At 41.0% G+C, this 26,806-nt stretch overlaps 2 protein-coding genes and 3 long non-coding RNA genes across 5 annotated transcripts; 3 read left to right on the top strand and 2 right to left on the bottom strand.

Annotated features, from left to right (window-relative positions):
* Positions 1 to 4,987: 4,987 nt before the first annotated feature.
* On the top strand, positions 4,988 to 6,173 carry LOC148296479 (uncharacterized). The gene is made up of 3 exons (XR_015834018.1): positions 4,988 to 5,579; positions 5,661 to 5,788; positions 5,897 to 6,173. It is a non-coding gene; the product is annotated as an uncharacterized LOC148296479 (long non-coding RNA).
* A 6,312-nt stretch (positions 6,174 to 12,485) lies between these two features.
* Positions 12,486 to 17,081, bottom strand: LOC110770148 (SUN domain-containing protein 1-like). The gene is made up of 2 exons (XM_021974234.2): positions 15,651 to 17,081; positions 12,486 to 13,031 (listed from the first exon to the last, which is right to left on the bottom strand). Exons 1-2 carry the CDS (start codon positions 16,719 to 16,721, stop codon positions 12,726 to 12,728), a joined length of 1,377 nt encoding a protein of 458 aa, XP_021829926.2. The 5' UTR covers positions 16,722 to 17,081; the 3' UTR covers positions 12,486 to 12,725.
* A 1,079-nt stretch (positions 17,082 to 18,160) lies between these two features.
* LOC148296478 (protein FAR1-RELATED SEQUENCE 5-like) lies at positions 18,161 to 18,910 on the top strand. The gene has a single exon (XM_088248538.1). It carries the CDS (start codon positions 18,161 to 18,163, stop codon positions 18,908 to 18,910), a length of 750 nt encoding a protein of 249 aa, XP_088104664.1.
* Positions 18,911 to 18,988: 78 nt separating this feature from the next.
* On the top strand, positions 18,989 to 19,612 carry LOC110765483 (uncharacterized). The gene is made up of 3 exons (XR_002528044.2): positions 18,989 to 19,113; positions 19,216 to 19,278; positions 19,378 to 19,612. It is a non-coding gene; the product is annotated as an uncharacterized LOC110765483 (long non-coding RNA).
* Positions 19,613 to 19,849: 237 nt separating this feature from the next.
* LOC110765467 (uncharacterized) lies at positions 19,850 to 21,437 on the bottom strand. Its single transcript, XR_015833995.1, has 3 exons — positions 21,280 to 21,437; positions 20,780 to 20,951; positions 19,850 to 20,175 (listed from the first exon to the last, which is right to left on the bottom strand). It is a non-coding gene; the product is annotated as an uncharacterized LOC110765467 (long non-coding RNA).
* Between the last annotated feature and the right edge of the window lie 5,369 nt (positions 21,438 to 26,806).

The raw sequence follows: 26,806 nt of genomic DNA, 5'->3' as shown, positions 1-26,806 counted from the left end.
GAAAAAATGGCTCACCTAAAGGATACAAAGGTTTTGGCGCTCAAAGGGAGTATTTGAAACTGCCTAAAAGCGACCGGTCGCTGGGAAGTTGCGACCGGTCGTTTTCTGGCAGATTCGAGGTCTGGAGCTAAACCAAGGAGCGACCGGTCGCTAGTTCTTTGCGACCGGTCGCAGGAACACAAGCGACCGGTCGCTTGACATTTGCGACCGGTCGCTTAGAAGCAGATTCAAAGTCTGGAGGGAAAACTTCTGGCGACCGGTCGCCCATTCCTGACGACCGGTCGCTCCAGTCGTGCTGTGACGTTTCCTTACGTGTTTTCAACTGTGTTTTCGATGGCTATCGCTTTCCACATAATTTCAGAAGCTTTGTGGGTCACTTCTGAGTTAATTGAATGTTGACTACGTGCTGGATAAGTTGGGAGAGCACTCATAGCTAGTTGGTTATCTTATTTCAAAGATATCACTCTCCATTTTCTGGTGTAAGTGGGAGGTGGCTGAGTTGGATTCTATTTACCTACTTGATCTGACATTTAGTCTAAGTGGTGACTAAAGGGAAGAACGTGGAGGACAAGCTGATATCTTATCTCTTGTCTATTGGCTTGTGTAGGAAATGGGGTGAAGTAAGATAACACAAGAGGAGAAAACAAGTTGGATAATTAGGAAGTGGCTGGAGCAGAAGTTGAAGTTTTTCTGTGAGAGTTTCAGAAAAACCAAGGTGAGAGCAAGAGAGTTCTCTAAGTGTATCAAGGTGTTGAGCAAGGGTGAGTGAGAAACAGATTGTGAGGGTAGTGTTCTAAGGGGTTTTCCTTTGTAAACCAAAGTTGTAACCTATCTTCATTAGTGAAATTTCTCAAGGTGATCACCAAAGAGGATGTAGGCAATTTGCTGAACCTCTATAAACACTTGTGTCATTTGTGCTTGGTTAATTTCTGTGCGTGTGTGTAAGACTCATCCATCATTGAGTTCTTTGTCTAAAGTCCATCAACAACAAGATCTTGAAAGGGCAGTGAGTTAGTCATTAAATTCACAACATGTGTTTGCGCTTCTGACTTCTTAATCAAACGATTGATCGACCAAGCAAGGAACCTCCTCTTGGCCTAGGTTCTTTTTCTTCCTTGAGGTCAAGGATGATTGAGCTTTGTATGACTATTTTTAGGATTTTTGTGATAAGTGTAATGAATGTAAAGGCAATGAAAGAAATGACAGAAATGTAAGTGCGATAAACGAAATGACAGAAATGTAAATGCGATAAAATAGATTAAAGCGATAAAGACTTGAATTAAATTCGAATGTAAAGACAATTGAAATTAAATTGCAAGAAAGTAAGCTTACACTAGGAAAACGAAGAGCTTGGATAATATGAAAAGCTTGAAAGATAAAATCCTAGACTATGAATTGAAAAGTACAGGATAAAGAGATAGATTTTGTGTGTTGAGTCGGAGGTCTTTCTTTCTTCATCTGATGTCCTATTTATAGAGCTCCTCAGCTCATGGGTTTGGCCATTCAACTAACTCTGCCTTGGAAATCCTCCCGATGTTAATGCCTTCCGGAGCTCGAGGCGTGAACTACCCGATGTCTCGGAAATCTTCCCAATGTTAATGTTTTCCTGAGCTCTAGGCACGAGCTACCCGATGTCTCGGAAATCCTCCCGATGTTAATGCTTTCTTGTCTTTGAACTCCGCCACTTGTAGGAAAACATCTGCTAGAAAACATCTGCTGCAAAACATCTGCTGGAAACATCTGCTGAAAACATCTGCTGGAAACATCTGCTAGAAAACATCTGCTGGAAACATCTGCTGGAAACATCTGAACTTAGTTCCGTATGCTGAGCTTTGGACTTGGTGAGAAGTTGTGAACTTGGAGCTTCAGACTTGGTTAAGGCTCCCACCAACGTTAAATGACATGTGAACTCCAAATATTTGGATATTGTCCGCGTGGGTTCCCCACTCGACCAGACCTCTTAGCCTTTTACTTGATATTGCATGAATGTTGGTCTGGCGTTGGCAGCATATGGCATTAGGCTTTGATTAATTATATATATATAAAACAAGACAAAGAACTTTTCGGCCAACACCTTGGCCAACTCTCTAGCCAACACTTTGGCCAACTCTTTCTATACTTTGGCCAACTCTTTGGCCAACCTCTCTAGACTTTGGCCAACTTCTTTGGCCTTCGCCCAACTTCTTTGGCCTTCGCCCAACTTCTTTGGCCTTCCGCCAACCTCTTTGGCCTTCGCCCAACTTCTTTGGCCTTCTGCCAACCTCTTTGGCCTTCGCCCAACCTCTTTGGCCTTCGCCCAACTTCTTTGGCCTTCGCCCAACTTCTTTGGCCTTCCGCCAACCTCTTTGGCCTTCGCCCAACCTCTTTGGCCTTCGCCCAACCTCTTTGGCCTTCGCCCAACCTCTTTGGCCTTCGCCCAACCTCTTTGGCCTTCCGCCAACCTCTTTGGCCTTCGCCCAACCTCTTTGGCCTTCGCCCAACCTCTTTGGCCAACTTTGCAGCCAACGATTTTGGCCACCTTTGCAGCCGCTATTTTGCACCCAGCACATTGCAACCCACATTTTGCATCCAGCACATTGCAACCCACATTTTGCATCCAGCACACTGCAACCCACATTTTGCATCCAGCACACTGCAACCCACATTTTGCATCCAGCACATTGCAACCCACATTTTGCATCCCACATTTTGCAGCCAACATCCCAAGCTTTCCCACGTGACTTGCTGCTTCCTTTGTCCAAATGTTAGTCAACAAAACACCACTTTTGACTGCAACTTGCATTCATATATATAAATAACAAGACAATTGGATTCCAACCCAAACACTTGCAACCCAATTTGCAAAGAGACCAAATACCCCAGCCGACCAAGTTTGGGAATGCCAAAGTAAACCCACGTGGGTCCTCTCATGTCCAAGCCATTTCTTCAGCCAAGTTCAAAACCTCCCTTCTTGGTTTACATGCTGGCTACATTTCTTTTCCTCATTTTCTTCTTCCTCCTTCTTCTTCAAGACCCAAAACCGAGGGTACTGTTCAGAAATCCAGAAGTCATATTTCGGAAGCTCCAATCATAAAACTTCCTTCATAAAAGTTGTTCATCTACTTGAGAACTAAAATCTGTGAAAGTTGTAGGTTTTTCTGAATTTTTCTGATGCCTCAAAACGGGTTTCCATCTTTTGTGTTCAGCCATGGCTGCTGGGTTTCTGCAGACTCGGTTTCTGCATTTGATTTTAATATGTGATTCTCGGATGGTTGTGATTGCTTCACGAAACTTGCTCGAAATTGTGTTGGCTATAACATATCCAAAATTGAAGATCATCCAACCGTTGTAGTTCCCCCTGCCTTTATTTTTCTGAAGTATGGACTTGACTTAGCTTGGATTTGGAGACCACATCCAAACACCAGGGTAGCTGCACCCAAGGTATAAAATGTTGATGCTCAAAATGGTTGGGCCAAGATTGAGTCCAACTTAGTGATGAGGTGTGATGGATGATGAGTGAAGGTTTGGACCTTCTGCGTGTATGTGAGGACTTAGCCAGTTTATGAATATACAAAAGACAAGATATATGTGGTTCACCCTTAATGAATGGGCTACGTCCACAGAGAAGATGTTCTCATTATGATATTGTTTACATTTGTACAAGGGGATTAGACCCAAAGATAAATGGAAGAAGGCCTAGGGTCTAAGGTACAAAGTTTGGAGTCTGGAGCCCAGGGGTCAAGTCCCCGGGTCTGGAGACCCAGGACTCGAAGGCCAGACTAACAGGAGAGTCCTGAAGAGGGAGCCCAGCTCAGTTTCCAATCCCCTCTTAAGTGGAGAGTGGTATGCTTTTATAGGTGAGAGGGAGTCTTCACTTCTTGTAGATTTCCGATGTGGGACTCCTCTTGCTTTGCTTAGAGTTTCTTCTAGTTGCTTGGTCAGTTATGGTGTCAACAGTAGTCCCCCAAGTTCGCGAGTAAGAAGGTACTTCTTGCTTGGGGATTTGTAATCTTAAGTGCACTGGCCGAGCAACACCGTAGTTTGTCTTCCAAGTCGTATAGTGCACTATCCCCAGTCCCCCAAGTCCCCGGGTAAGAAGAACTTTGGAGGGAGAGAAGTTGCAACAAAAAACCAAAGTGGTTTGGAGGGAGAGAAGGTTTTTTTTTTTTTTTTTTTTTTTTTTTTTTTGGGCTAGGTCAGCCAAAAATTGGCAAGTCCCCATTTTACCTTCTGCATGCTTCCTGCCGTTCGGCAGTTTTTTTTTTTTTTTTTTTTTTTTTTTTTGGAGGGCTAGGTCAGCCAAGTAGCTAGCCAAGTAGGCATTTTCACTTCCCAAATTCCTTCTGCATGTTGCCTACCGTTCGGCAGGTGCAATTTTTTTTTTTTTTTTTTTTTTTTTGGTGGCTAGGTCAGCCAAATAGCTAGCCAAGTGGGCAATTTCACTTCCCAAATTCCTTCTGCATGTTGCCTACCGTTCGGCAGGTGCAAAAATTTATTTATTTATTTATTTATTTATTTATTTTTTTGTGGGTTGGCTGGAGCCAAGGAGCCAAGTCCTCCTCAAGTTGATTCTGCATGACACCTTCGGCAGGTTCAAAATTTTTTTTTTTTTTTTTTTTTTTTTTTTGGAGGCTAGGTCAGCCAAGTAGCTAGCCAAGTGGGCATTTTCACTTCCCAAATTCCTTCTGCATGTTGCCTACCGTTCGGCAGGTGCAAAATTTTTTTTTTTTTTTTTTTTGGTGGCTGGGTCAGCCATTTGCTTCGGTAAAGGAGCAAAGCTTGAGGGTTTAGCTTCCTTGCCGAACGGTAGGGAGCGTGGAGAGAAAAATAGAGTCCCACACGGGCTTGGCTTTTGAGGCTTCAGCATGGAATTGGGCCCAACATCAAGAGCTGGCCTCTTAATGTTTCAACAGGAGAGCCGGGCACTTTAGGAAGAGTCGGGTCATGTGGGTTTAGCCTGGGCATTTAGCAAGGGCTGGGCCGCAATGGTTTTGGCAAGGAGTCTAGTTATAGTTTGGGCTGGCATGAGTGTCCAGAGGCTGGGAGTTTTGGAATTTGGAAGGAGGCTAGGCTTCGCAAGGAGCTAAGCTGCATATTTGGCTAGGCCTGAGTGTTGGGCTAGGCGGGGGACCAAGGTGCCGATCAGTAAGGGCCATCTATGGCTTTTATTGAGCCTGTTTTGCTCAAGATAGGGCTAGGCAAGGGCTAGGCCTAAGTACTCAGCTTGGCCTTAGGAGTTTGTTTTGGAGCTGAGCCTTCGGAAGGGGGCTAGGTCCCTTGGATACTGACATAATTTTGGAGTTGGGATGGCGAAGGCGATACAAAGCTTTGCATGTTGCAAGGTAATGTTCCTAGGCTCGGGGTGCCGAATGTGGGCTTAGGCATGGGGGGTGCTGAAGGCATGTTGCAAGAGATGGGTTTAGGCACGGGGGTGCCGAAGGCAAAGGGGATGCTAAAGGCACAAGGGTGCCGAAGGCAGAGTGGTTTGCCAAACGCACAAGCTCGCATGTCACAAGGCATTGTGCCTAGGCACGGGGGTGCCGAAGGTGAGCTTAGGCATGGGGGCGCCGAAGGTGAGCTTAGGCACGGGGGTGCCAAAGGTGGGCTTAGGCACGGGGGTGCCAAAGGTGGGCTTAGGCACGGGGGTGCCAAAGGTGGGCTTAGGCACGGGGGTGCCAAAGGTGGGCTTAGGCAAAGGGGTGCCGAAGGTGAAGCTAGGCACGAGGGTGCCGAAGGCAAATGAGATGCCAAAGGTGACACAAAGCTTGCATGTGGCAAGGCAATGTGCCTAGGCACGGGGGTGCCGAAGGTGAGCTTAGGCATGGGGGTGCCGAAGGTGAGCTTAGGCAAGGGGGCGCCGAGGGTGAGCTTAGGCACAGGGGTGCCAAAGGTGGGCTTAGGCAAAGGGGTGCCGAAGGTGAGCTTAGGCATGGGGGCGCCGAGGGTGAGCTTAGGCACAGGGGTGCCAAAGGTGGGCTTAGGCAAAGGGGTGCCGAAGGTGAGCTTAGGCAAAGGGATGCCAAAGCTTGGATGTTGCAAAGCATGGAGGTGCCAAAGGTGGGCCTAGGCACGGGGGTGCCGAAGGCGAAACAAGCTTGCATGTGGCAAGGGGAAGAGCTAGGCACGAGGATGCCGAAGGCACAAGACTTGCATGTCGCAATATAAAATGCCGAAGGGCATAGGGTGCCGAAGGTGCCAAGCTTGCATGTCGCAAGAGGAAGTGGCTAGGCACGAGGGTGCCGAAGGCATAAGACTTGCTTGTCGCAATAATGCCGGAGGGCATGGGGTGCCGAAGGTGCTAAGCTTGCATGTCGCAAGAGGAAGTAGCTGGGCATGAGGATGCCGAAGGCATAAGACTTGCATGTCGCAATAATGCCAGAGGGCATGGGGTGCCGAAGGTGCCAAGCTTGCATGTCGCAAGAGGAAGTGGCTGGGCATGAGGATGCCGAAGGCATAAGACTTGCATGTCGCAATAATGCCAGAGGGCATGGGGTGCCGAAGGTGCCAAGCTTGCATGTCGCAAGAGGAAGTGGCTAGGCACGAGGGTGCCGAAGGCATAAGACTTGCTTGTCGCAATAATGCCGGAGGGCATGGGGTGCCGAAGGTGCCAAGCTTGCATGTCGCAAGAGGAAGTAGCTGGGCATGAGGATGCCGAAGGCATAAGACTTGCTTGTCACAATATAAAATGCCGAAGGGCACGGGGTGCCGAAGGTGGGCTTAGGTAAGAAGATGCCTAAGGCGAAACAAGCTTGCATGTGGCAAGGCATGGAGGTGCCAAAGGTAGGCTTAGGCACGGGGGCGCCGAAGGTGAGCTCAGGTACGGGGGTACCGAAGGTGAGCTTGGGCACTAGGGTGCCGAAGGTGGGCTTAGGCACGGGGTGCCGGAGGTGAGCTTAGGCACGGGGTGCCGAAGGGGAGCTTAGGCACTGGGATACCAAATGTGAGCTTAGGCACGGGGGTGCCAAAGGTGGGCTTAGGCACGGGGGTGCCAAAGGTGAAGCTAGGCACGGGGGTGCCGAAGGTGAAGCTAGGCACGGGGGTGCCGAAGGCAAATGAGATGCCAAAGGTGACACAAAGCTTGCATGGGGCAAGGCAATGTGCCTGGGCACGAGGGTGCCGAAGAGAAGGAATGCATATGTGCAAATTTTATTATTATTTTAAGAAATTTGGGTACCTTGTGGATATTTGAGCTTGTGGCATGTCCTTGGAGCTGGGCCTTCAGAGCTTCGGCAAGGGCTTGTCCTTCGGCAGGAAGAATGAGGGGCTTGATCCCGCGAGTTTCCAAGTTCTTGGTAGGTGGGCCTCATGAGCTGGGCTTTGGCAAAGGCCTGGGGTTTGTGCTATGTGGAGCTGGGCTTCAGCGGGGGCTGGGGGCTTCCAGATTTGGAAAGGGTGTCTTGGGGGGCACTTTACGAGCTGGGTCCATGGGGGTCCGAGTGTTCGTTTAGTAGAAAGGCCAAGGTGGCGCGAAGGTGTGTTTGAAACTTCAGCAATGGAGTTTTATGCGATGTTGGGCTTGAGCAATGGCCTTGGGGCCGGGTTCCAAAGCTGGGCTTCGGCAAGCCTCCTTGACCCAGGTGGTGGCTAGGGTTTTGAGGGTAGATTCGGATTTTTAGAGGCTGGGTCCTTCCGTTTTTGAAACGTAGCTGGGGCCTTTTTGTAGCTGGGCCCTTGTGCTTTTATAGCTAGGGTTTTTATACCTTCGGTAAGGGAGTCCAAAGATTGGAGATAAGGGCCAGAGTTTGGGGAGAGGAGGTGCAAGTCCCCTATTAGCTTAAGACATGTCGTCACCTTTTAGCTTGAGGGGCTGGGTCAGCCAAAAATTGATAAGTCACTCCTTCACCTTCTGCATGCTCCCTGCCGTTCGGCAGGGAAGCTAGGCTCCAAAATATATTCGGAGCTGGGTCCGTAGTTCAGCTCGGAGGAGGTGCCGACCGGCAAGAGATATTCGAAGGTATTTTGGTGAGGGGCTGATCTGTCTTCGGCGAAGAGTGGGTCTAAGTGCCTAGTTTTTGCATCGAGTTGGAGCTGGGTCCGTGGTGTCGTTCATCATTTGTTCGTGGAGGGGGGTTCATCCAATCTAGGACCGTCTAGGGTCTGGGTCCTTGACTGACGGCAAGGAAGTGATTGGAGCCTTTCGATCCTTCTGAAGTGTGGGCAAAGTTTTTAGCTGGTCCTTCAAGGCGTTCGCGATTTCTCTTGGCTTCAATTGGTGCCGTGAGGTTTCAACTGCTTTTGCCAGAGCTGGGGTGTCTTTGGCAAGAGCTTTTGAAAGATAGATAGATGGCTGCAAGGGTTTTTGCAAGGAGAAGACTCAAGTTCGTTCGGCAAGCTCCGACTGATAGACCTTCGGAGCTAAGGCTGGGGTCTCTTGTACTGTTGTAAGGAACCTGGGTCAGCCAAGCAAGGGTGTCGTGACCATGGCAAGGGTATGGTGGGGTGCCGAAGGCAGCGCACGCCGAATGATGGAGCTTGTGGGACAAGCTCAAGTCCCCATATTTTTACTCTTCAAAGAAGTGTCGGTCGGTACTTTGAACTGAGATGTTGGGTTGGCCCTGCAAGCCATGCAAAGTATAGCCACACTGATTGGCTTTTTCTTAAAATATCATCTTCTGCAATTTGTTGACCTGGCATTCAAGGTGGCTCCAGTAAGGCATTGCCTAACGGCAGCCTAGGTGATGTTGATTGTATGGGTGCCGAAGAGCACTGGAGAAGGGGAGAACGACAGAAGCCTTTTGTGTCAATTCCCACAGACGGCGCCAAACTGTTGATGCTCAAAATGGTTGGGCCAAGATTGAGTCCAACTTAGTGATGAGGTGTGATGGATGATGAGTGAAGGTTTGGACCTTCTGCGTGTATGTGAGGACTTAGCCAGTTTATGAATATACAAAAGACAAGATATATGTGGTTCACCCTTAATGAATGGGCTACGTCCACAGAGAAGATGTTCTCATTATGATATTGTTTACATTTGTACAAGGGGATTAGACCCAAAGATAAATGGAAGAAGGCCTAGGGTCTAAGGTACAAAGTTTGGAGTCTGGAGCCCAGGGGTCAAGTCCCCGGGTCTGGAGACCCAGGACTCGAAGGCCAGACTAACAGGAGAGTCCTGAAGAGGGAGCCCAGCTCAGTTTCCAATCCCCTCTTAAGTGGAGAGTGGTATGCTTTTATAGGTGAGAGGGAGTCTTCACTTCTTGTAGATTTCCGATGTGGGACTCCTCTTGCTTTGCTTAGAGTTTCTTCTAGTTGCTTGGTCAGTTATGGTGTCAACAGTTATCGGTGATATCGGAAATATCGCTAGCATCACATTCAGCCTCAATGTTTCGGCTCCCATAATCCCAAGCCAAATGGAGGCCCCAAAAGACACCTCATAATTCAGCCTCAATTGTAGAACCCACACCAAGATTCACAGAGAAGCCTTTAATCCAAACACCAACACAGTCTCTAATAATTCCTCCAGACTCAGACTTTCGACTCCCATCAGTGTTAACTTAAGCTTAAAAATACCAGGCATAGGATGTTGCCAGCGTAGCTGCATCACACAAATTGCAGTAGAAGTTGTCATAGCCTTACAAGCAGTGAACCACTCAACAGCATACTGCAGAATCACCTGTTGAGGCTCAATAGGCATCCCAAATCCCTGCTCAAAAATAAGTTTACAGCGCCACTTCCAAATATACCAAAGACAAACAGAAAAAACCATGTAACAAGGCATATCATCACAAACAAATTTTCTGGACTTAAGGTTGTGAAACAGCCAAAGCAGCTAGGAACAGTAGAGTTAGACCCAAACTTACTCCAAATAACTGTAGAGCACCTACAATCTTTTACTAGGTGCTCAATAGATTCAATGGGGTAATTGCAGCGAGGACAATTAGCAGAAGAGGCAAGTCCTCTTTTGACACGTTGGGCAATAGTCAAGAGCTTGTTATGACACAGAACCCACAAAAAGGTTTTAATCTTTCGGGGGATGTGGAGCTTCCAGATAAATTCCCATTTCCAGGGGGGGAGGTCTTGCCCAAGGACAATAGAGTTATAGGCAGTTTTAACAGAGAACTCACCATTAGAGGAGAGCTTCCATACGCAAGTATCAATCCTACCTCCACAGAAGCCGACATGAGTACTTAAAATCAGAGGAACAATGGGGAGACAGGCAATCCTGTAAGCAGTTGACATTCCAATACCCATGCTCCATGAAGTCACTCACAGTAAGAAGAAGCATATCATCAGATAAGAAAATGGTGGCAAAATTCTGTAAAGGGCCACAACTCACCCACGTGTCAGTCCAAAACAAGATGGTATCACCAGTTCCAACTCTCCAATTGAGACCACAAGGAAGAAGCTTAGCGCCAAATAAAACACCCCTCCACACACTGGAAACACAACTAGTGTTGAGATTCATAGCATGGGACGAATGAAGTTAAAAGGCATCGTAGTAAATTTTCCCAAAGATGATGATGACATACCTTTGAATGCAGACAGCTTCTCAGGCATGAAAAACCTTGAAATTGTTATAAACAAACAAGCATGGGACTCTTTCTGGAGATACCCTTAATTATCTCTCGAACAAGTTGAGAGTGATTGAGTGGAACAAAAAAGTGTTTTGGTAAAGAAAAAACTTTTGTATATTAAAACCAAACAAAAAAGTGTAAAAACAAGATGATGAAAAAGATGGAGGTTGGGTTAAGAGTGGGCCTGGGAGCATGACAGAGGGTGCTGCCGTGGAACCCAAGCAGCAGGCAAACTGGAGCGCCATCTGCTGCTCTGCTAAGCCAGCGTTCTCTGCAACGACAAAGACGTGATCTTCAAACTCGTTGTCAGCGAGCTGAAGACCTACCTAATTACAGGCATGGGACTCTTTCTGGAGATACCCTTAATTATCTCTCGAACAAGTTGAGAGTGATTGAGTGGAACAAAAAAGTGTTTTGGTAAAGAAAAAACTTTTGTATATTAAAACCAAACAAAAAAGTGTAAAAACAAGATGATGAAAAAGATGGAGGTTGGGTTAAGAGTGGGCCTGGGAGCATGACAGAGGGTGCTGCCGTGGAACCCAAGCAGCAGGCAAACTGGAGCGCCATCTGCTGCTCTGCTAAGCCAGCGTTCTCTGCAACGACAAAGACGTGATCTTCAAACTCGTTGTCAGCGAGCTGAAGACCTACCTAATTACAGGCAAAGCGGCCTTGCAAACTTTGCAAAGCCACCCCTCTCACTCTCCTCATTCTGCTGGCTACAAGGGTTGAAAGACACACACACAATCACGCCCAAACCCGAAAGCTTACAAGGCCAGATTCATGCGACGACCTTTCACTCTACCCTTCCGTGCCATCCTTATTGCCCCCACTTGGGTCACAAGCCACCGTGACCTGGCTCGGCAATGTTGACTCTTGGAACTGATAATATAAAGACCACCACATAAGCGTAATTTGTCGATGTGGGACAAAATGTGAGAATCCTACAAATGCTCGATGAGTTGTTTATTTTTATCCCCTTTGAAAGAGAGAGAGTGGGTTTGTTGTCCGGATTAAGGTGGGGGCCCCAATTGCTCCTTTGCCTATTGCTCTGCAACATGTTGTTGGTGATGATATTTTTCTTCAATATTATTGGCTTCGTTTTATTGCATCATATTTTTCATCTTTGGTTTTGCTGGATATAATATTTTCCAGTAGAAATGATAAGCTTTTTTCTTTTTTTCTCATTTGCTGGACTTGGAATTGGAAGACCACTATATGGCCCAGATTGGGATTGCTGTCACTTTTTTAAAAAGTTGCTTATGTTGTGCTTTGAAAATAATTAGCTGTAAAGTAAAGTAGCTCAATGTTTGGTAAATAATATTTTTAAAGTACTGTTAGTACAAAAAGCAGTGTCAAAACCGTTTAGTAAATTTTAATATAAAATTATTGTAACTGTGAATAATGACTAAAATATACATGATGTTGAAAGTGTTATGTGCTAATCATATAGTGGTAGTGGTGGTGGGGTGGGGATGGGGGTGAGAGATAGAGGTGAAGGTGATGGTGATGGTGATGTTGAAGGTGGAGATAGTGGTGGTGGTAGGGATGGCAGTTGTGGAGGTGGGGTGATGGTGGCGATGGCAACGTGGTGGAGGAGGTAGTGGTTGTAGTAATTTCGTAATTTTGTAAACATTAAGGACCATTTGTGATAAAAAGCCTTTAATTAATAATTTCCATTCTTAATGTTTGCTACCAATGACATTTTATGATATTTTGAATATTTTATAATTCTCTGCCTTTTGCTACTAATGAGTTTGTGTCTCACAACCGAAAAAATATAGTTCAACTCTAGGCTATTAATTCATTCATGACTAATTTGCGTAGGCATGAATCTTATAGAATTCTCATTTATCGCAAAGATCTTGTAGCTCAAAAAGAGCTTATGGCTCAAATTATTAAAAACATTTACCTAAATTCGAGATTATGTTTGTGCCATATAAGAAAGTTATTGTTTATCTTGATTTCATTATTGAGAGCAAGGCAGAAAAGAAAGAATGAAAAAGGAAAATTTTCTTTTTGTTTCTCCTTGGTACAGAAACAAAATTTCAAACCTAACCATACATTAATACACAATTACTAGATAACACTAACATCAAGAACAATACAGGAAATGGACAGCTCTAAAAACATAACCAGAAATCTCTACCAACTAAGTTAGAAAGGAACAAAGAAGAAAAAGAAAAGGAATCAGTCTTGACATTGACTACAGACGTGCTGCATAAGTATGGTATGGAATCAAGACAGCTGCATGGTCATCATAGAAACAGCATCAGGTTCATGGCCATGCACTCTTAATCGATATATGCATGTATGAGAAGCGCTTCCGTGGTTGGATGTGAAGTCCAACCTCACTGTGTCAACGAGGCCAGACACCGCCGAGTCCAAGATATCAAATGTCTGAGCATTGCTCTTCTCAAGGTCGTAAGTGAATTCAGCAAGACTGAACATTTTCTCTGTATCAACTTCTAGATCATCATGTGCTCGCAGCCACCCAGAGACCCTGCAATCCTTAGGAGCACTCCGTCTGTCATAAGCGACACTCTGTAAAAAAATAAATAAAAAATGCGTTAGCAAATGGGGGATGTGTTCAAGGACACTATCAATCAACACAATCATAACAAACATGAGCACAAAGATCTGTTAAAAATACAAAGAGAGAGAACAATGGTGCTGAACTCAAGTCAGAATAAATATCCAGAGAAGAAATTTCCATGTTATTTTGGTTCACATGCTACGATACTTAAGCACTGCAACAGATGCTATTGGTGCAATTAAAGCAACAAACTAGTGAAGCCATAATTATAAAACAAGCAAGAACTATTCAGTTTCTTTCCCCACTTAACAAAGGTCAAATATGAGTAATATAGATATTCGGAAATATTTAACGAAGGGGATGGAGTTGCGTCAGATGTAGATATAGACTAGGCTAAGGTATACGGTGATTTTTGTGTATATGCAAATAATCGAAAATGGAATGGGTTGATTAATTATACGGTCTAGTAAACAACAAACTTTGAGAAAGACATAAAATAAACAAAAAAAATAGAATCAGAACTCATCCTAATGCTGGCTAAAAGAAAAAACCAGAAAAATGCTCACAAAGAGTGACATTTGCACATAATTATATTGAATTTTTAACATATACAAACATAATATTTTTTCCTTCGTAACTTTTTCACATTATATGGTACTACCTCAACTAATTTTCATTACTAAGACATTATTTATTCAGAGTGAAATTTTTTTTTTCAATAATTATCCTCAGTTCAACATCTTTTATACAATGGTACTTGTTGAAATTTCCAGTTCAGTCTCCTAATATCACATGAAGCCTATAGTAAGCACCTATTGAAACCAACATATGACATCCATTAATTATTCAGAATTTTACAGCCAAATCAAACATGCTTCCTTCAGATGTAGAGCTTGAGAGCGATCAAATAAATTCATACCAATTTGCAAATAATAAGTCCTTCGCCTGCTATGACAAGTCTTTCTACAAAATGACCTAGTTATACAACATAAGTACGCCAATTTGCCCATCAAACAAATTAGTAAACTAGGCCAAAACAAAGCAACCTAATGCATAATAGCAAATAAACGAAGCATCAAAGGTTATTATTGTCAGAAACGTGCACATACAACTCTGGCATAATTTTTTACCACATGAATATCCTAAATCCTCCACACTAATAATACCAACCTTACTCTTGATCCAAAATAAAAAATAAACACCAACCTTACTAAATATTCTCTATGTAAGCTGCAGCCCATAATCATATTCAGAAGAAAATGAAAGAGGGAAGGGTTCGGTGGCAACCAAGCTATCGTCCCCTTCTTTAACTAAATAAATTTCAGTTCAAGTATATCATCCGCGTTGACAACTACGCAAAAACTACATAGACTTCTTAAACGAATAAGGAGACTTTCCTAGAATTATTCTACAAAAATAAGTATAATTAAGAGGACACCAGCAAAACCTTTTTGAAAAATGAGAAAAAAGACAAATCTGAAGCAAGGCCCTTCTGTTGGGCTAAAAAAGGAGTCAGTTATAGACTTATCTGTATATCTATACATATCTGTTAAGTCAAAAATTGGCGGTTGAAGCAACATTATAAATCCTAAAACCTTCTATTGCAATGTAGTAAAAATAAAATTAACTATATCTTGAGAGCAAAATAGTAAAAAAAAGAATTGAACTTTTCTACTTTTTTTGGGAAGTACATATGTGCAGAGCAATCTCCAACTTCGTGTGGGATTCTCAGAGTGTGTGTATGCGTGTATGTCTGCAAAGCGAAGCCATGATTTTGCTGGCTCCTTACTAGTTCCACAACCAAAACCTTTGAGCCAAACTAAAGGGGCTCTGATTATGTCCGTTCCTTCCTTTTCAACATTGTGACAGCATAACCACATTGATTAAATCTAAGGCAGTAAAAGCTGAGTAAGAGTAACCTAACCAGAAGAGGTAGCAAGAGAACTCAAATGAACACAACAGCACTGTAATGAAACTTGTCACATCTGGTGAGAGGTACATTAGTGCAAAAACCTTCTCTGCCTCTTGTATATCTGTCTCTTGAGTCTTAATAAAGCTTTCACGCTAATACATGCTTATTTCAATTTTAGACAAAAAACCAGCTTTTGACACAATGAAGGCTAGTAAAGTCTTCTACACGAAATCAGACAGCTCTACTTAATAAATAGTCCATTTAAAATCTCTTCACCCATGTTACCTAAAAAGTGGCCCAGAATTTCTGCAAATTTAAGTTATTTGCAGTAATAATCCAAAAATTAACTATCTAACATGATCCACATACTCAAGAATTCTATCTCTATCTATTCTGGAATCCTGTAGCATCCACATTACTTTAACATAACAAATAACCTGGTCAGAAAAGTAAACCCTTAGAACAATCCCACATTCCTAGACCACTATGAGTTAAAATCAGCAGACCTTTGAGCAATCTTAAACAATCTCCATATAAGTTAACTACCATGGTACCTGATCATTAGATTCATCAACTTGAAGGTTCAAAATTAATTCTAAATAAAAAGATTGATAGATTTCGAACCTTTAATTTTCAACAAAGATTAAATTTTTTTTTTAACACAATCGAGCAATGCATCAAGAAACAAAGACAGAATAGTGAACAAGAACATCACCTTTGCAACATGTTCCAGAGTGATAGCCTCAGGAATAATTGGGGTCCGCAGCTTAATCTGGACAAACCCACTACTCCCTTTCAAGGGAAAACACTGCCCAGGCTCTCCAAAACTCGGTCTTAGCATCTTCTCGGCATCACCGTGAACCCCATTTTTGGTACTCTTCAAGAAGAACACCCAATTACTCGCTTTCTCCACCAAATATGGCTCTGAGTGCTTCGCAACGAAAGCCCCACTACTGGCCAAAGCATAATCCACCCTACCAAGCCCATCTGCCGCATGCTTTTCTATCTCCTTCTCAACAACATTCCTCGCATACGCCCTTATATCATCCAACCTAGCACCGAATTCTCCATCCTCGCCGCTCTTCGCCGTCTTCTTCAACTCCTCGTACACCCTTTCGAACTCTTGCTTAGACAACCACTCCACGCTCCTTAAATCGTCCACCGACCTCTCCAAACCTTCATTTCTCGCCTCCAATTTCCTCAAATCCCTCTCCAACGCAACCCCCTTGTCCTCGATCTTCTTCTCCACTTCTCTCCTCAACCCTCCAACCTCACTCTCGATCTTCCGGTCCACAACCTCCACTTGAACCTGAACCATCTTCGTAGTCTTCTTCATAAACGATTCAACCTCCGCAATGCGACCTTCCAACTCCGAAAACGCCATAGGAACCCCATCCCCGGACCGCAGAGCGAGTCTTCTGACAATCTGAAACAAACCCACAACCAACAGAAGAAGAATGAAGTTCTTGGCAAAGATTCGGAGGACGGTGACCCATCGAGGATTGGGATCAACGGCTACGCTTCTGCGAGAGCGACGATTGGAGGGTGGGGAAATGGTGGAATTGGGACCGGTCTTCTTGTCATAGGCCGACCGGTCTAGACCCGGTTCGCCCCGGATCGAGTGGTGGCTCAGATCCTTAGAATTACCGCCGGTTTCGGCTTTGCCGTCGGCCTTATCGGCGGAGACAAGTTCGATGTTTGTCGACTTTTTCTCGACGGCCACCACGGTACGCCGCCGAGTCGTTGTGGCCGGGTTCGCCGTTATAGATACGGTCGAAGCCGACATTTGATTGAATTTTGGGATTCGAGAAATGTTTGAATTGTAGGGCTCGGGAGACTGAAAACGAGGGAAAATGGGGAAAAAGCGGAAATGAGAAGACAAAGGAAAATTTGGGATTTTGTTTGAATTTGATTGAATAAATTGGAGATCAAGTGATTTGGAAAAAGAGGGATTTACGCGAACCGACGCGATGGTGTTTGGGCGCTTCGGTGTTTTGAATCTTCTTGTAATTTCTATACTTTTGGCAAGTTTGGATCATGAGTTTATGGATCAGTCTTTGCTCATGGGCGGCCCAGTTCTTACCTCGACAAATTTATTTTTTTTGAAACGCAACGAGAAGCACCAATGCGCACACATGGGGTTTCGAATGGGGATGCCATGGGGGAAGGGGGAAGTCACCACCACTGTGGTAGAACCCACTGGCTACCTCGACAAATTTTAACCGCCACATCCACAACATGGGTTTTGGCCCAATTAATTTTCTTTCATGTTACCTGGTTTATTTGGGTAGTATTTTTTAAAGGCCAAAAACATTTTTGGTAATTAGGGTTAGGGTCGAAAATGATTTCGGTCACTATAATTTTAATTTTCAGAATTTGGTCACCACATTTGCAATAGTTAGCAAATCAAGTAAAATGTCTCAATTCCGTCAATTTCATTCATTTAAAAATATTTAATATTAAATTAAAAATAATTACTTCAATATAAAAGGAGTCCGGTTTTCTTGTTACCAAAGTTCCTGTGCCCCCATGTTTCCTCCTTAGTTTTGTGACATGTGGCACACAACTTAACAGGAGTTTAACTCTGTTAACTCTCTTTTAGTAATTTTTTTCTTTGATTAAAACAATTAAAATATATTATATTAGAATACATGTTTGATAAAAACACTGTAGGTAGTTTCATCATCTACGCTACACTTCAACCCGTACAGACGTAAAAACACTGCAAAAATCAGCCACTTCATCTTCTCCACTCCACGAAACTCAGCCCTGCATATGGTTTGTTTTTCTAGTTCGCTTGTTGGCTCTTGGTTCATCAGGTAAGCACACTCTACTCTTCATGTTTTTTTCTTCTGCTTTTTGATTGCTGGTTTTTCAACATCTTATGAAAAACTTATAAATATATAACTTGCGACAATCATATACCCAATATGCCATTCATTTGAATCAAATTCATTTGGTTTCAATCTTGTGATGACTTTTCATTTTCATCTACAGTAACAACTAATATAAAATATATTAATTTTTCTTGAAACACTGTTTTTCCGATGTTTTGGTTTTCATCTATGTCCATTTTCTAGTTTCATCAATAACTAATATGAACATATGATTGTACAATACTTAGCTCTGTTTAATTTTTATTGAATCAATTGTAATTTTTTATTGTTATGGAAGATATTTTAGATGTATAAATTTTGTTTGATTCAATTTTTGAAGGATATGAATATGGAAAATAATTGCATGGAAGGTGGAGAAGGTGAAACAAGCCCTGGCTTGAACATTTCAGAAGGTGAAAGCAACGAAAAGTCATCACAAGCTATGAAAGGTAATGAAAAAATAGATTTGGTTCATTCTAGCATTCAAAAACAACTAATTCCTGTGATTGGGATGGAGTTTGAGACAGAAGACTTAGCATTTAAATTTTACAATGCATATGCATACAATATTGGTTTTAGTATTAGAAGAAGTAGCTGTCACAAATTCAAAAGTGGCCAGTTGAGAGACAGGCTTTTTGTTTGCTTCGCTGAAGGTAAGCGTAAAATTGATAAGCGTGTTTCTAATGTGAAATATCATCGTGCTGAGACAAGATGTGGATGCTTAGCAAGGATGAAAATTAGTTGTCATTTGAATGAGAAGTATCGTGTCATAGAATTTGTTTCTGAGCATAACCATGTGACTACAAGTCCGTCTAAGACTCATTTGTTTAGGTCTCATAGGAAGATCACTCTTGCACAAATAGCTGAAGTTGATATGGCTGATAGTTCAGGAATTGCTCCCAAAGCAACTCTTGAATTTTTAAGTAGACAAGCTGGTGGTCGGGAAAGTCTTGGATTTATTCCTGATGATTACAAGAACTACTTACATTCAAAACGAACAAGAGAAATGAAGTTAGGAGATACAGGTGGTGTGTTAGAGTATCTGCAACAAATGCAATTGAATGATCCTAATTTTTTTTTATGCTATACAAGTGGATGAAGATGATTTGATCACTAATATTTTTTGGGCTGATACGAGGATGATGGTAGATTATGATTATTTTGGTGATGTAGTATGTTTTGGAGAAGCTGACAAAGAAGAGAAGAACTCAAAAAACAGAATTGCAACATTCAAGCAGTGTTGATTCAATATGTGTTCCTACTACGAAAGTTGTTCCAACACCTCTATCAGAATTTTCACAGGTATTGTATAAATTCGTTATTAATTTCATCTTTTTTTTGTTTATTACCCTGTAGCTTCATTGTATTTTTCTTACTGTATTGGTTGAACCCAAAAAATTGTAGGAACTTGTTGCTGTCAATAATTTAAGCATGGAATTTCCAGTTAGCATGGTCAACTTGTTGCAGGTACTTCATTGCATTTAGTTAAAACTTTTCTTAATCATAATTATTTACTTGATTGAGTATATTTCGCTCTTTTGACATATATATATTGTATGAGTGTAGGCACAATCACCATTGGAAGGAGAATGTGGGTTGTTTAGCTCTCAATTCACAAGTGCCGGGGCCAAGAGTTATAATGTTGAAGTAGATCCACCTTTTTCAATTGACAAGAGTCACCAAGCGTCATAATGTTGAATTTGGGTTGTTCAGCTCTCAATTAACAAGGGTTCCATAATTTGTTACAACTCTGTTTTGATTTAGAACGTTTGTTATGTTTGTCCTGTCTTGGTATTTGAACTTATTCTGATATTTGGCATCTCTGCCCTCTTATGGTGTTGAAGTATTATATTCAATGAAAATATTACTTGCATTTCAAGCCACGAAGGCATTAATCATGCTGCATACTTTCAAATAAGCTCTCTCCATGTCAGAACATGATGAAGAATGCACAATGATGTTAATAATGCAGAACCTCATACAAACTTCATAGAATTTTGGGTCATATAGAAAAGATTTTAGAGGAAAAATAATACATAATGTTTATTGTACATGATTTCCTTCCCATCACTATGAACCTCAGCAATGGTTGCTTCTCAATGTTCACTTCCTGCCTACCATGCCCACCTTCACTACTTTGACTACCACTAGAACCTTTTTCACCAGAATTTGATCCCTTCTTCTTTGCACCTTTTTCACTAGAACATCATCTGGGCTGTGAGCTTCCTCTTTGTTAACTTTTGGCCTGTAGTGGTTCATGTAATAGTATTGACATGAAGCTATACCTAAGTGCTGTCCCTCAATATCAATATCCAGGTATACTCTGTGGGTAATTTCAGGTACCTCTTCTAGTTTCTCTTCCTCCTACAAATCAAGTTAGAGACTCTAATCAATTTTTTTTGTAGATACTGATTTTAGATGCAGGGCACTGTACTCTTACAGAAGTTGCAAGCATCATTACTCAAAGAATAAACCACTTCAAATAGAAGCCAAATGTCAACCACCAAAGATCCCCCACTACCCACACCCACCTACACTTACATTCTCGTATCTATTTTAAGCAAACCTGCACATTGTATCTGGAAATTACAGATCACACATTGGGCTAGAGAACAGAACCCACAACTAGTAATAATGTTTCAAGAAACAAAATGCTTAAATCTGAAATGTATTATGACAACGAAAATAGCTAGACTCATAGACATGAGCTACATAGGCAAGCACTCTGGATATATAACATAATAATAACATTTACACAGTTTGACCAACATACAAGGCTCCATTCATAAGCAGTTGTTCAACATTAAGGACAGCATCCCCATCTAATCACCACTCTTAACCATTTCACCATTTAACAAATTCCAAATTATTAGTACCCAATAAAGCATTCATTAAATAGTGTATCTGTGGACACCCAATAAAGCATTCATCCCTACGTATATAAGGGTGATTAGCTTTTGATACACACCCCAAAAACATCTCTGGACACCCAAAAATTCCCAGAATTGCCTTTGTAGCCAAGTGTCCAGAGACATAGCTTGAAAATATGATCAATTTAAAAGGCAGGATGGGAATTAACTTCCAATGAACCAAAATGCTGGAGGTATGCTTCAGTGATCAACCTTCTTCCTTCTCTTTTTCTGAAAAAAAGTATTGAAACCAAATGAATTGCATAATGGGTATATAAGTATAGCAAATTAATCGTTTAAAAGCTTCTTGTGCGATGGCTCTAACACCAGCAACCAAAAAGGGGGAAAAAATTATGAAGTAGAGCCTGGCTTACCTCACGAACCAGTGGTCAACGAGTGAAATATATGCAGGGGCTGAGTTTTGATAATTATATACCCATTACGCAATTCATTTGATAATTATATACCCAAGATGAAGCGGCTGAGTTTTGCATACGATGCTCAAAAACCAGCAATCAAAAAAGAAAAGAAAAAAACATGAAGAGCATAGCGTGCTTACCTGATGAACCAGCAGCCGATGAGTGAACTAGAAAAACAAATCATATGCAGGGGCTGAGTTTTGTAGAGCGGAGAAGATGAAGTGGCTGAGTTTTGCAGTGCAGAGAAGACGTAGGGGTTGAAGTGTAGCGTAGAAGATGAAGAGGCCTGCAAAATGTTTTTGTCAAACGTGTATTCTAATATAATATATTTTAATTGTTTTAAATAAAGAAAAAAAAACTAAAAGAGAGTTAACAGAGTTAAACTCCTGTTAAGTTGTGTGCCACATGTCACAAAACTAAGGAGGAAACATGGGGGCACAGGAACTTTTTTTTTTTTTTTTTTTTTTTGAATAGAAACGATTGTATTGATAATCAAGAGGACAAGTAGTCCTCGACTAAACAACAATAGGAAACTCTGCTTGAAAAGCAGGAACCGAGAACCAAAATAAGACTCTGAATCTACACCTCTCAAGGAAAGGCACAGGAACTTTGGTAACAGGAAAACCGAACTCATATAAAAGAGGCTGATGAATCCAATCAAAAAAGGAGGGATATTAAAGAGGCTATGATGAGAGCACATCAGCTTGAACTAGAGTCTATTGGCCTAAAGAAAGAAATGGAAACTTCGGTTTTTCAAAAACAAACAACGGGATTGGAGCGTCGTCGGGTGCAAGCTTCGGCTGAGGACTTGGTGAAAAGACTTGCTCAAATGAATTCAAAGACAATGAATCTTTCTGAAGGTGGCTGAGAGAAAATTCAAGAGATGATAGATGTTTGTGGATTGGTTGGGTTAGGGTTGCTGAGTAGGGAAGATGATGGTTCATGGTGTGTGATTTCCCTGATTCGTGGTTTATTGGAAGTTGAGGGATTTGGAATTTGATTTGCAAATTGCAGAGGGGGCTGATGGTGGAACAAGAGGAACATGGGGCATTTTTTTAATATTTAAAGTATTAAATTTTATATTGAAGTAATTATTTTTTAATTAATAAAACTCACGGAATTGAGTCATTTGACATGATTTGCTAACTGCTGCAAATGCTGTGGCGAACTTCAGAAAATTAAAATTATAGATAGTGTCCAAAATCATTTTTTACCCTAACTCCAATTATCAAAAATGTTTACTAACCTTTTAAATACAAACAATAGCTTAAACTACAAGGAAGAGGGTTTCTCATACACACACATTACCAAGGGGGTTCGAAGCCGATACCTAACTTGCAAGTTATAGTCATTTTCCACTGGCTAGACCTCGTTGGCAATTTGGGTTGTATTCAAATAGAAAAATTGGTTGAAATAGACCTCCACACAAAACTTTATTCCAATAAAGACTTGATGACAAATTGTATTTAAAAAGACCAACACATAGAAGCAGTGCCTCATTAGTGACCCTATTCATTTCATCTCTCTAAATGACGATTGAATTGAGATAAATGAAAAAGATGGGTTGAAACTTATTGCTCGGGCCATTTCTTTTATGGTAACATCACCACGTGACGTATTCACGATATGCATAAGAATTTGAAGGATGGAATTGGTATAGGGATGACGTTAGTCGAGTGTATTCCGCAGATTGATACATCTATGTTGAAGTTGAAAAATGAGAATGTGAAGGATGGCTTTGATTCAAAGAATTCAAACCCCCTCTCTTACACACTTATGAAGTTTAGTCATCTTCTGAATATATGTATGTATTGCATCCACGGTTTAGTTTGTTGTGTAAGTTCTTGCTTGTCTTTGATCTTAAACACTAACCTTGGTCAGACATGGCTTTGGTGAAGGTAGAGAAATCTTCTTCTCCTATGCAGTCCTTTAACTCTCTCTCTAGATGGGGTGAGATATCAATATGAGTGTGTTTGACTGCTAGGGAAGGGATCTCTATATATATATGCATTGTCTAAGTATTTGCCCATCGAAGAACACTTAACAAATCCTGATTGCACTAGGATAGAATGTTTTAATCCATGTAGGACTAGGAATCCTCAAAGCTCTAGTTTTCTAATTAAACTACACTTTAAACTAGAACAACAGATATGCTCGAAGTATGTTTCTTGATTAATACTAAACCGCAACTCCTTATGTGATTAGAAGACCATTCTAATATGGTTTAAGACAATGTAATGTCTTACATTCTCCCACTTGGTCAAATAGTCACAACAGTTAATAGTATTACTCACTTTAAGTCCTTGTGAAACATAACTAAGCAAAAATCTCTACTAAGCCACTGTCAATTATGAAGAACATAAAACTATTGAAAGTACTTGAACATTTGTTATTTCAAGGTTCTGTAATTAATTTTGAGATTCTTCAAAACCACATAAGGCTTCAATCAAGATTAAAACTGTAGAATGTTCATGACCAAACTATCTGTGCTAATAGATATGTCATGCTCATTCATTGTCCCCTAAATGATTGCCAAGGTCTAGTTAAAATTGAACAAATGCCATGAATATACTATACCATCACATCTACCTTAATTGCTAGCTTTTATTGCCTTATATGTATATTCCAGTATCAAACATAAACAAAATAGACTAAGCAATAAAATAACTCAATCAAAATTTCACTTTATGAATCCTCAAACTTTCTAAATATCCATCGAAACCTTTACTAGTTAATCAAAACATAAATGATAAAAACTCTAGTTAAAACAAAAACACTCCCACTGATTCAGCCACTCATATTTTCTATTAATCCCATACTTTGAACGTGCCTGTGAAAAGCTGCATTTGGCATCGCTTTAGTAAGAGGATCTGCAATCTTCTCTGTAGTAATGATGTGTTCCAAAGCAGTGTAGCCATCTCTTATCTTTTCTTTAATTGTAAGAAATTTAACATCCAGAATTCTTGAAGCCTTTGTCCTTTTGTTTCCCTTTGCAAACAAAACTGCTGCACTGTTGTCATGCCATAGTTGTATAGGTCTATGTATAGATTCAACTACACTCAAGCTAGTGATAAAATTCTTTAACCACATAGCTTGAGCAGTAGCCTCATAACAGGCCAAGAATTCTGCTAACATTGTAGATGCCACTGTGAGAGGTTGCTTGATACTTCTCCATGACACAACATCACCTACAAATATGAACACATACCCTGATGTTGATATGAGATCATCCTTACAACCTGCAAAATCAGCATCTGCAAAACCTTCTAATTTCAAATTGTTGCTTCTTCTGAAAACCAATTTGTAATCTTTGGTTCTCTGTAATATCTCAACACTCTCTTGCTTGCAATCCAATGAGCTTATCTAGGATTTGATTGAAATCTACCTTGCACATTAATAGTAAAGGCTATGTCAGGTATAGTGCAGACTTGTGCATACATAAGATTGCCTACTAAGGAGGTATAAGGTTCGTCACTAATCTCTATTTTCTCTTGTTCAGGCCTTGGTGCTTGTTCCTTGCTTAACTTGTCTGCTTTTGAAATAGGCATATCGATTCCACCACATCCTTGCATGTTGAATATCTGCAAAACTTTTCTATATAATTCTTTTGTGATAATCCAAGAACCCCTTTCTCTCGATTCTTGCTAATTTCAATTCCCAAAACATAGGATGCTTCACCAAGATCTGTCATTTCAAAATGTTAGACAAGAATTCTTTACATATATGTAGCATTGATAAATTTGTGCATGCTAATAAGATGTCATCCACATATAACACCAATATGATGAAATGCCTCCCACTCTTCTTCATGTAAATGCACTCATCCAATGCATTTTCTGTAAAACCATATTGCTTAACAACTTCATCAAATTTGATATACCACTGTCTAGAAGCTTGCTTAAGACCATAAATCGATTTACATAGTTTGCATACTAGATTTTCTCCATTCTCTTGAGTGAAACCTTCTAGTTGTTTCATATATATTTTCTCTTCTAGGTTTCCATTCAAGAATGCAGTCTTTACATCCGTTTGATGTAAGTGTAAATTGAAATGTGCTACCAAATGTCATGATTAGTCTAAATGAGTCTTTGGTTGAAATTGGTGAATAGGTTTCATTGTAATCTATCCCTTGGCAACTCATCTTGCCTTATATCTGTCAATCTGTCCCTTAGAGTTTCTCTTGGATTTGAAAACCCATTTGCAGCCTATAGGTTTGCAGTTTTGTGATAGGTTCACTAGTTCCCATACACCATTTTTCTCCATAGAGCTTAATTTTGATTTCATAGCTCCCCACCAATTTTCACTTTTCTCACTAGACATTGCTTGTTTATAGTTCATGGGATCTTCAATTGCATTCAAAACAGGCTCAGATTCTTATAAATAGGCATAGTAGTCATTAGGTAGTGCTCTTTTCCTTGGTCCTTGTGATCTTCTCAACTCTATGTCCATTTGTTCATGGTTTTATTTTGTTGGTTGATTTTGATTTGTGTTTTTTGGTGGCAGAACTTGTTGTTCTTAAGTCTCTTGTTAAAGTATCAGTCTATCTCCAACTATTTCATCTTCCTGTACAGATTGCATGTTGCTTAAGTTAAAGCTAGGTAACACCAGATTTCTGTTATTTGCATTAGAATTCACTGTGTCTCCATTTTCTGTTATAACTTCATCAAAATCAAAATTTTCTTCTTCTATTTTCTCAATTTTCAGATTCTATAAATACTGCCCTTTGAGTTTCTACAAATTTGGTTGTATTTTGAGGGCAGTACAATCTGTAGCCCTTAATTCTTTCTGGATAACCAACCAAATAGCCACTGACTGTTCTTGAATCCAACTTTTTTTCCATAGGATTGTATAATTTTTCTTCAGCTTTACAGCCCCATACTCTAAGGTGATATAAACTTGGTTTTCTTTTAACCCAAACTTCATAAGGGATAGCATTTACACTAGGTACTCTATTCAATATATAGTTTGCAATTTTCAATGCTTCTTCCTAGAGAAAGATTGGCAATTTTGTGTAGCACATCATGCTTCTTATCATATCTTTTAAGGTTATGTTCCTTCTTTCTATAATTCCATTCTGCTGTGGAGTGCTTGGATTGGTATACTATGCAAAAATCCCTTCTTGTTGCAGGAACTTAGCAAATGTCCTAGGGTTTCTCCTAGTTTCATCAAACCTTCCACAGAACTCGCCTCCTCTGTCAGATCGAACCACTTTGATCTTTAAGTCCAACTATTTTTCTACCTCTACTTTATAGATTTTGAACATGTCCAATGCACTAGATTTTTCTTTAATAAGAAAAACATGTCCATATCTAGAGTAGTCATCTGTAAAAGTTATAAAATAGTTGAACCCTTCATGAGTTGGAGTTGAAAAAGGTCCATAGATGTCTGTGTGTATTAGTTCCAGTACACCTTTGCTCCATATTGCTCATTTTTTTCCTCAAGTTGGTTAATTTTCCTTTTACACATCCAATGCAAACTTCTTATGTGTTTTGGTTCAATGGTGGTATGACTAATTCTTTGCACAAGGTTTTAATTCTTTCCTTTGAAATGTGGCCAAGTCTTTTATGCCAAAGTGTGTATGAAGCTTCTTTGTTTGTTTGTGATTGAATAGAATTGATTTCCATAGTTGTTTTGCAATTCAATTGAAACATCCCATCCATAATACTT

Source organism: Prunus avium, chromosome 2 (assembly GCF_965620075.1).
Source record: "Prunus avium chromosome 2, drPruAviu1.hap1.1, whole genome shotgun sequence".
Classification (NCBI taxonomy): Eukaryota; Viridiplantae; Streptophyta; class Magnoliopsida; order Rosales; family Rosaceae; genus Prunus; species Prunus avium.
The sequence above is the reverse complement of the archived record's forward strand: the minus strand, read 5'-3'. Positions and strand labels throughout refer to the sequence as shown.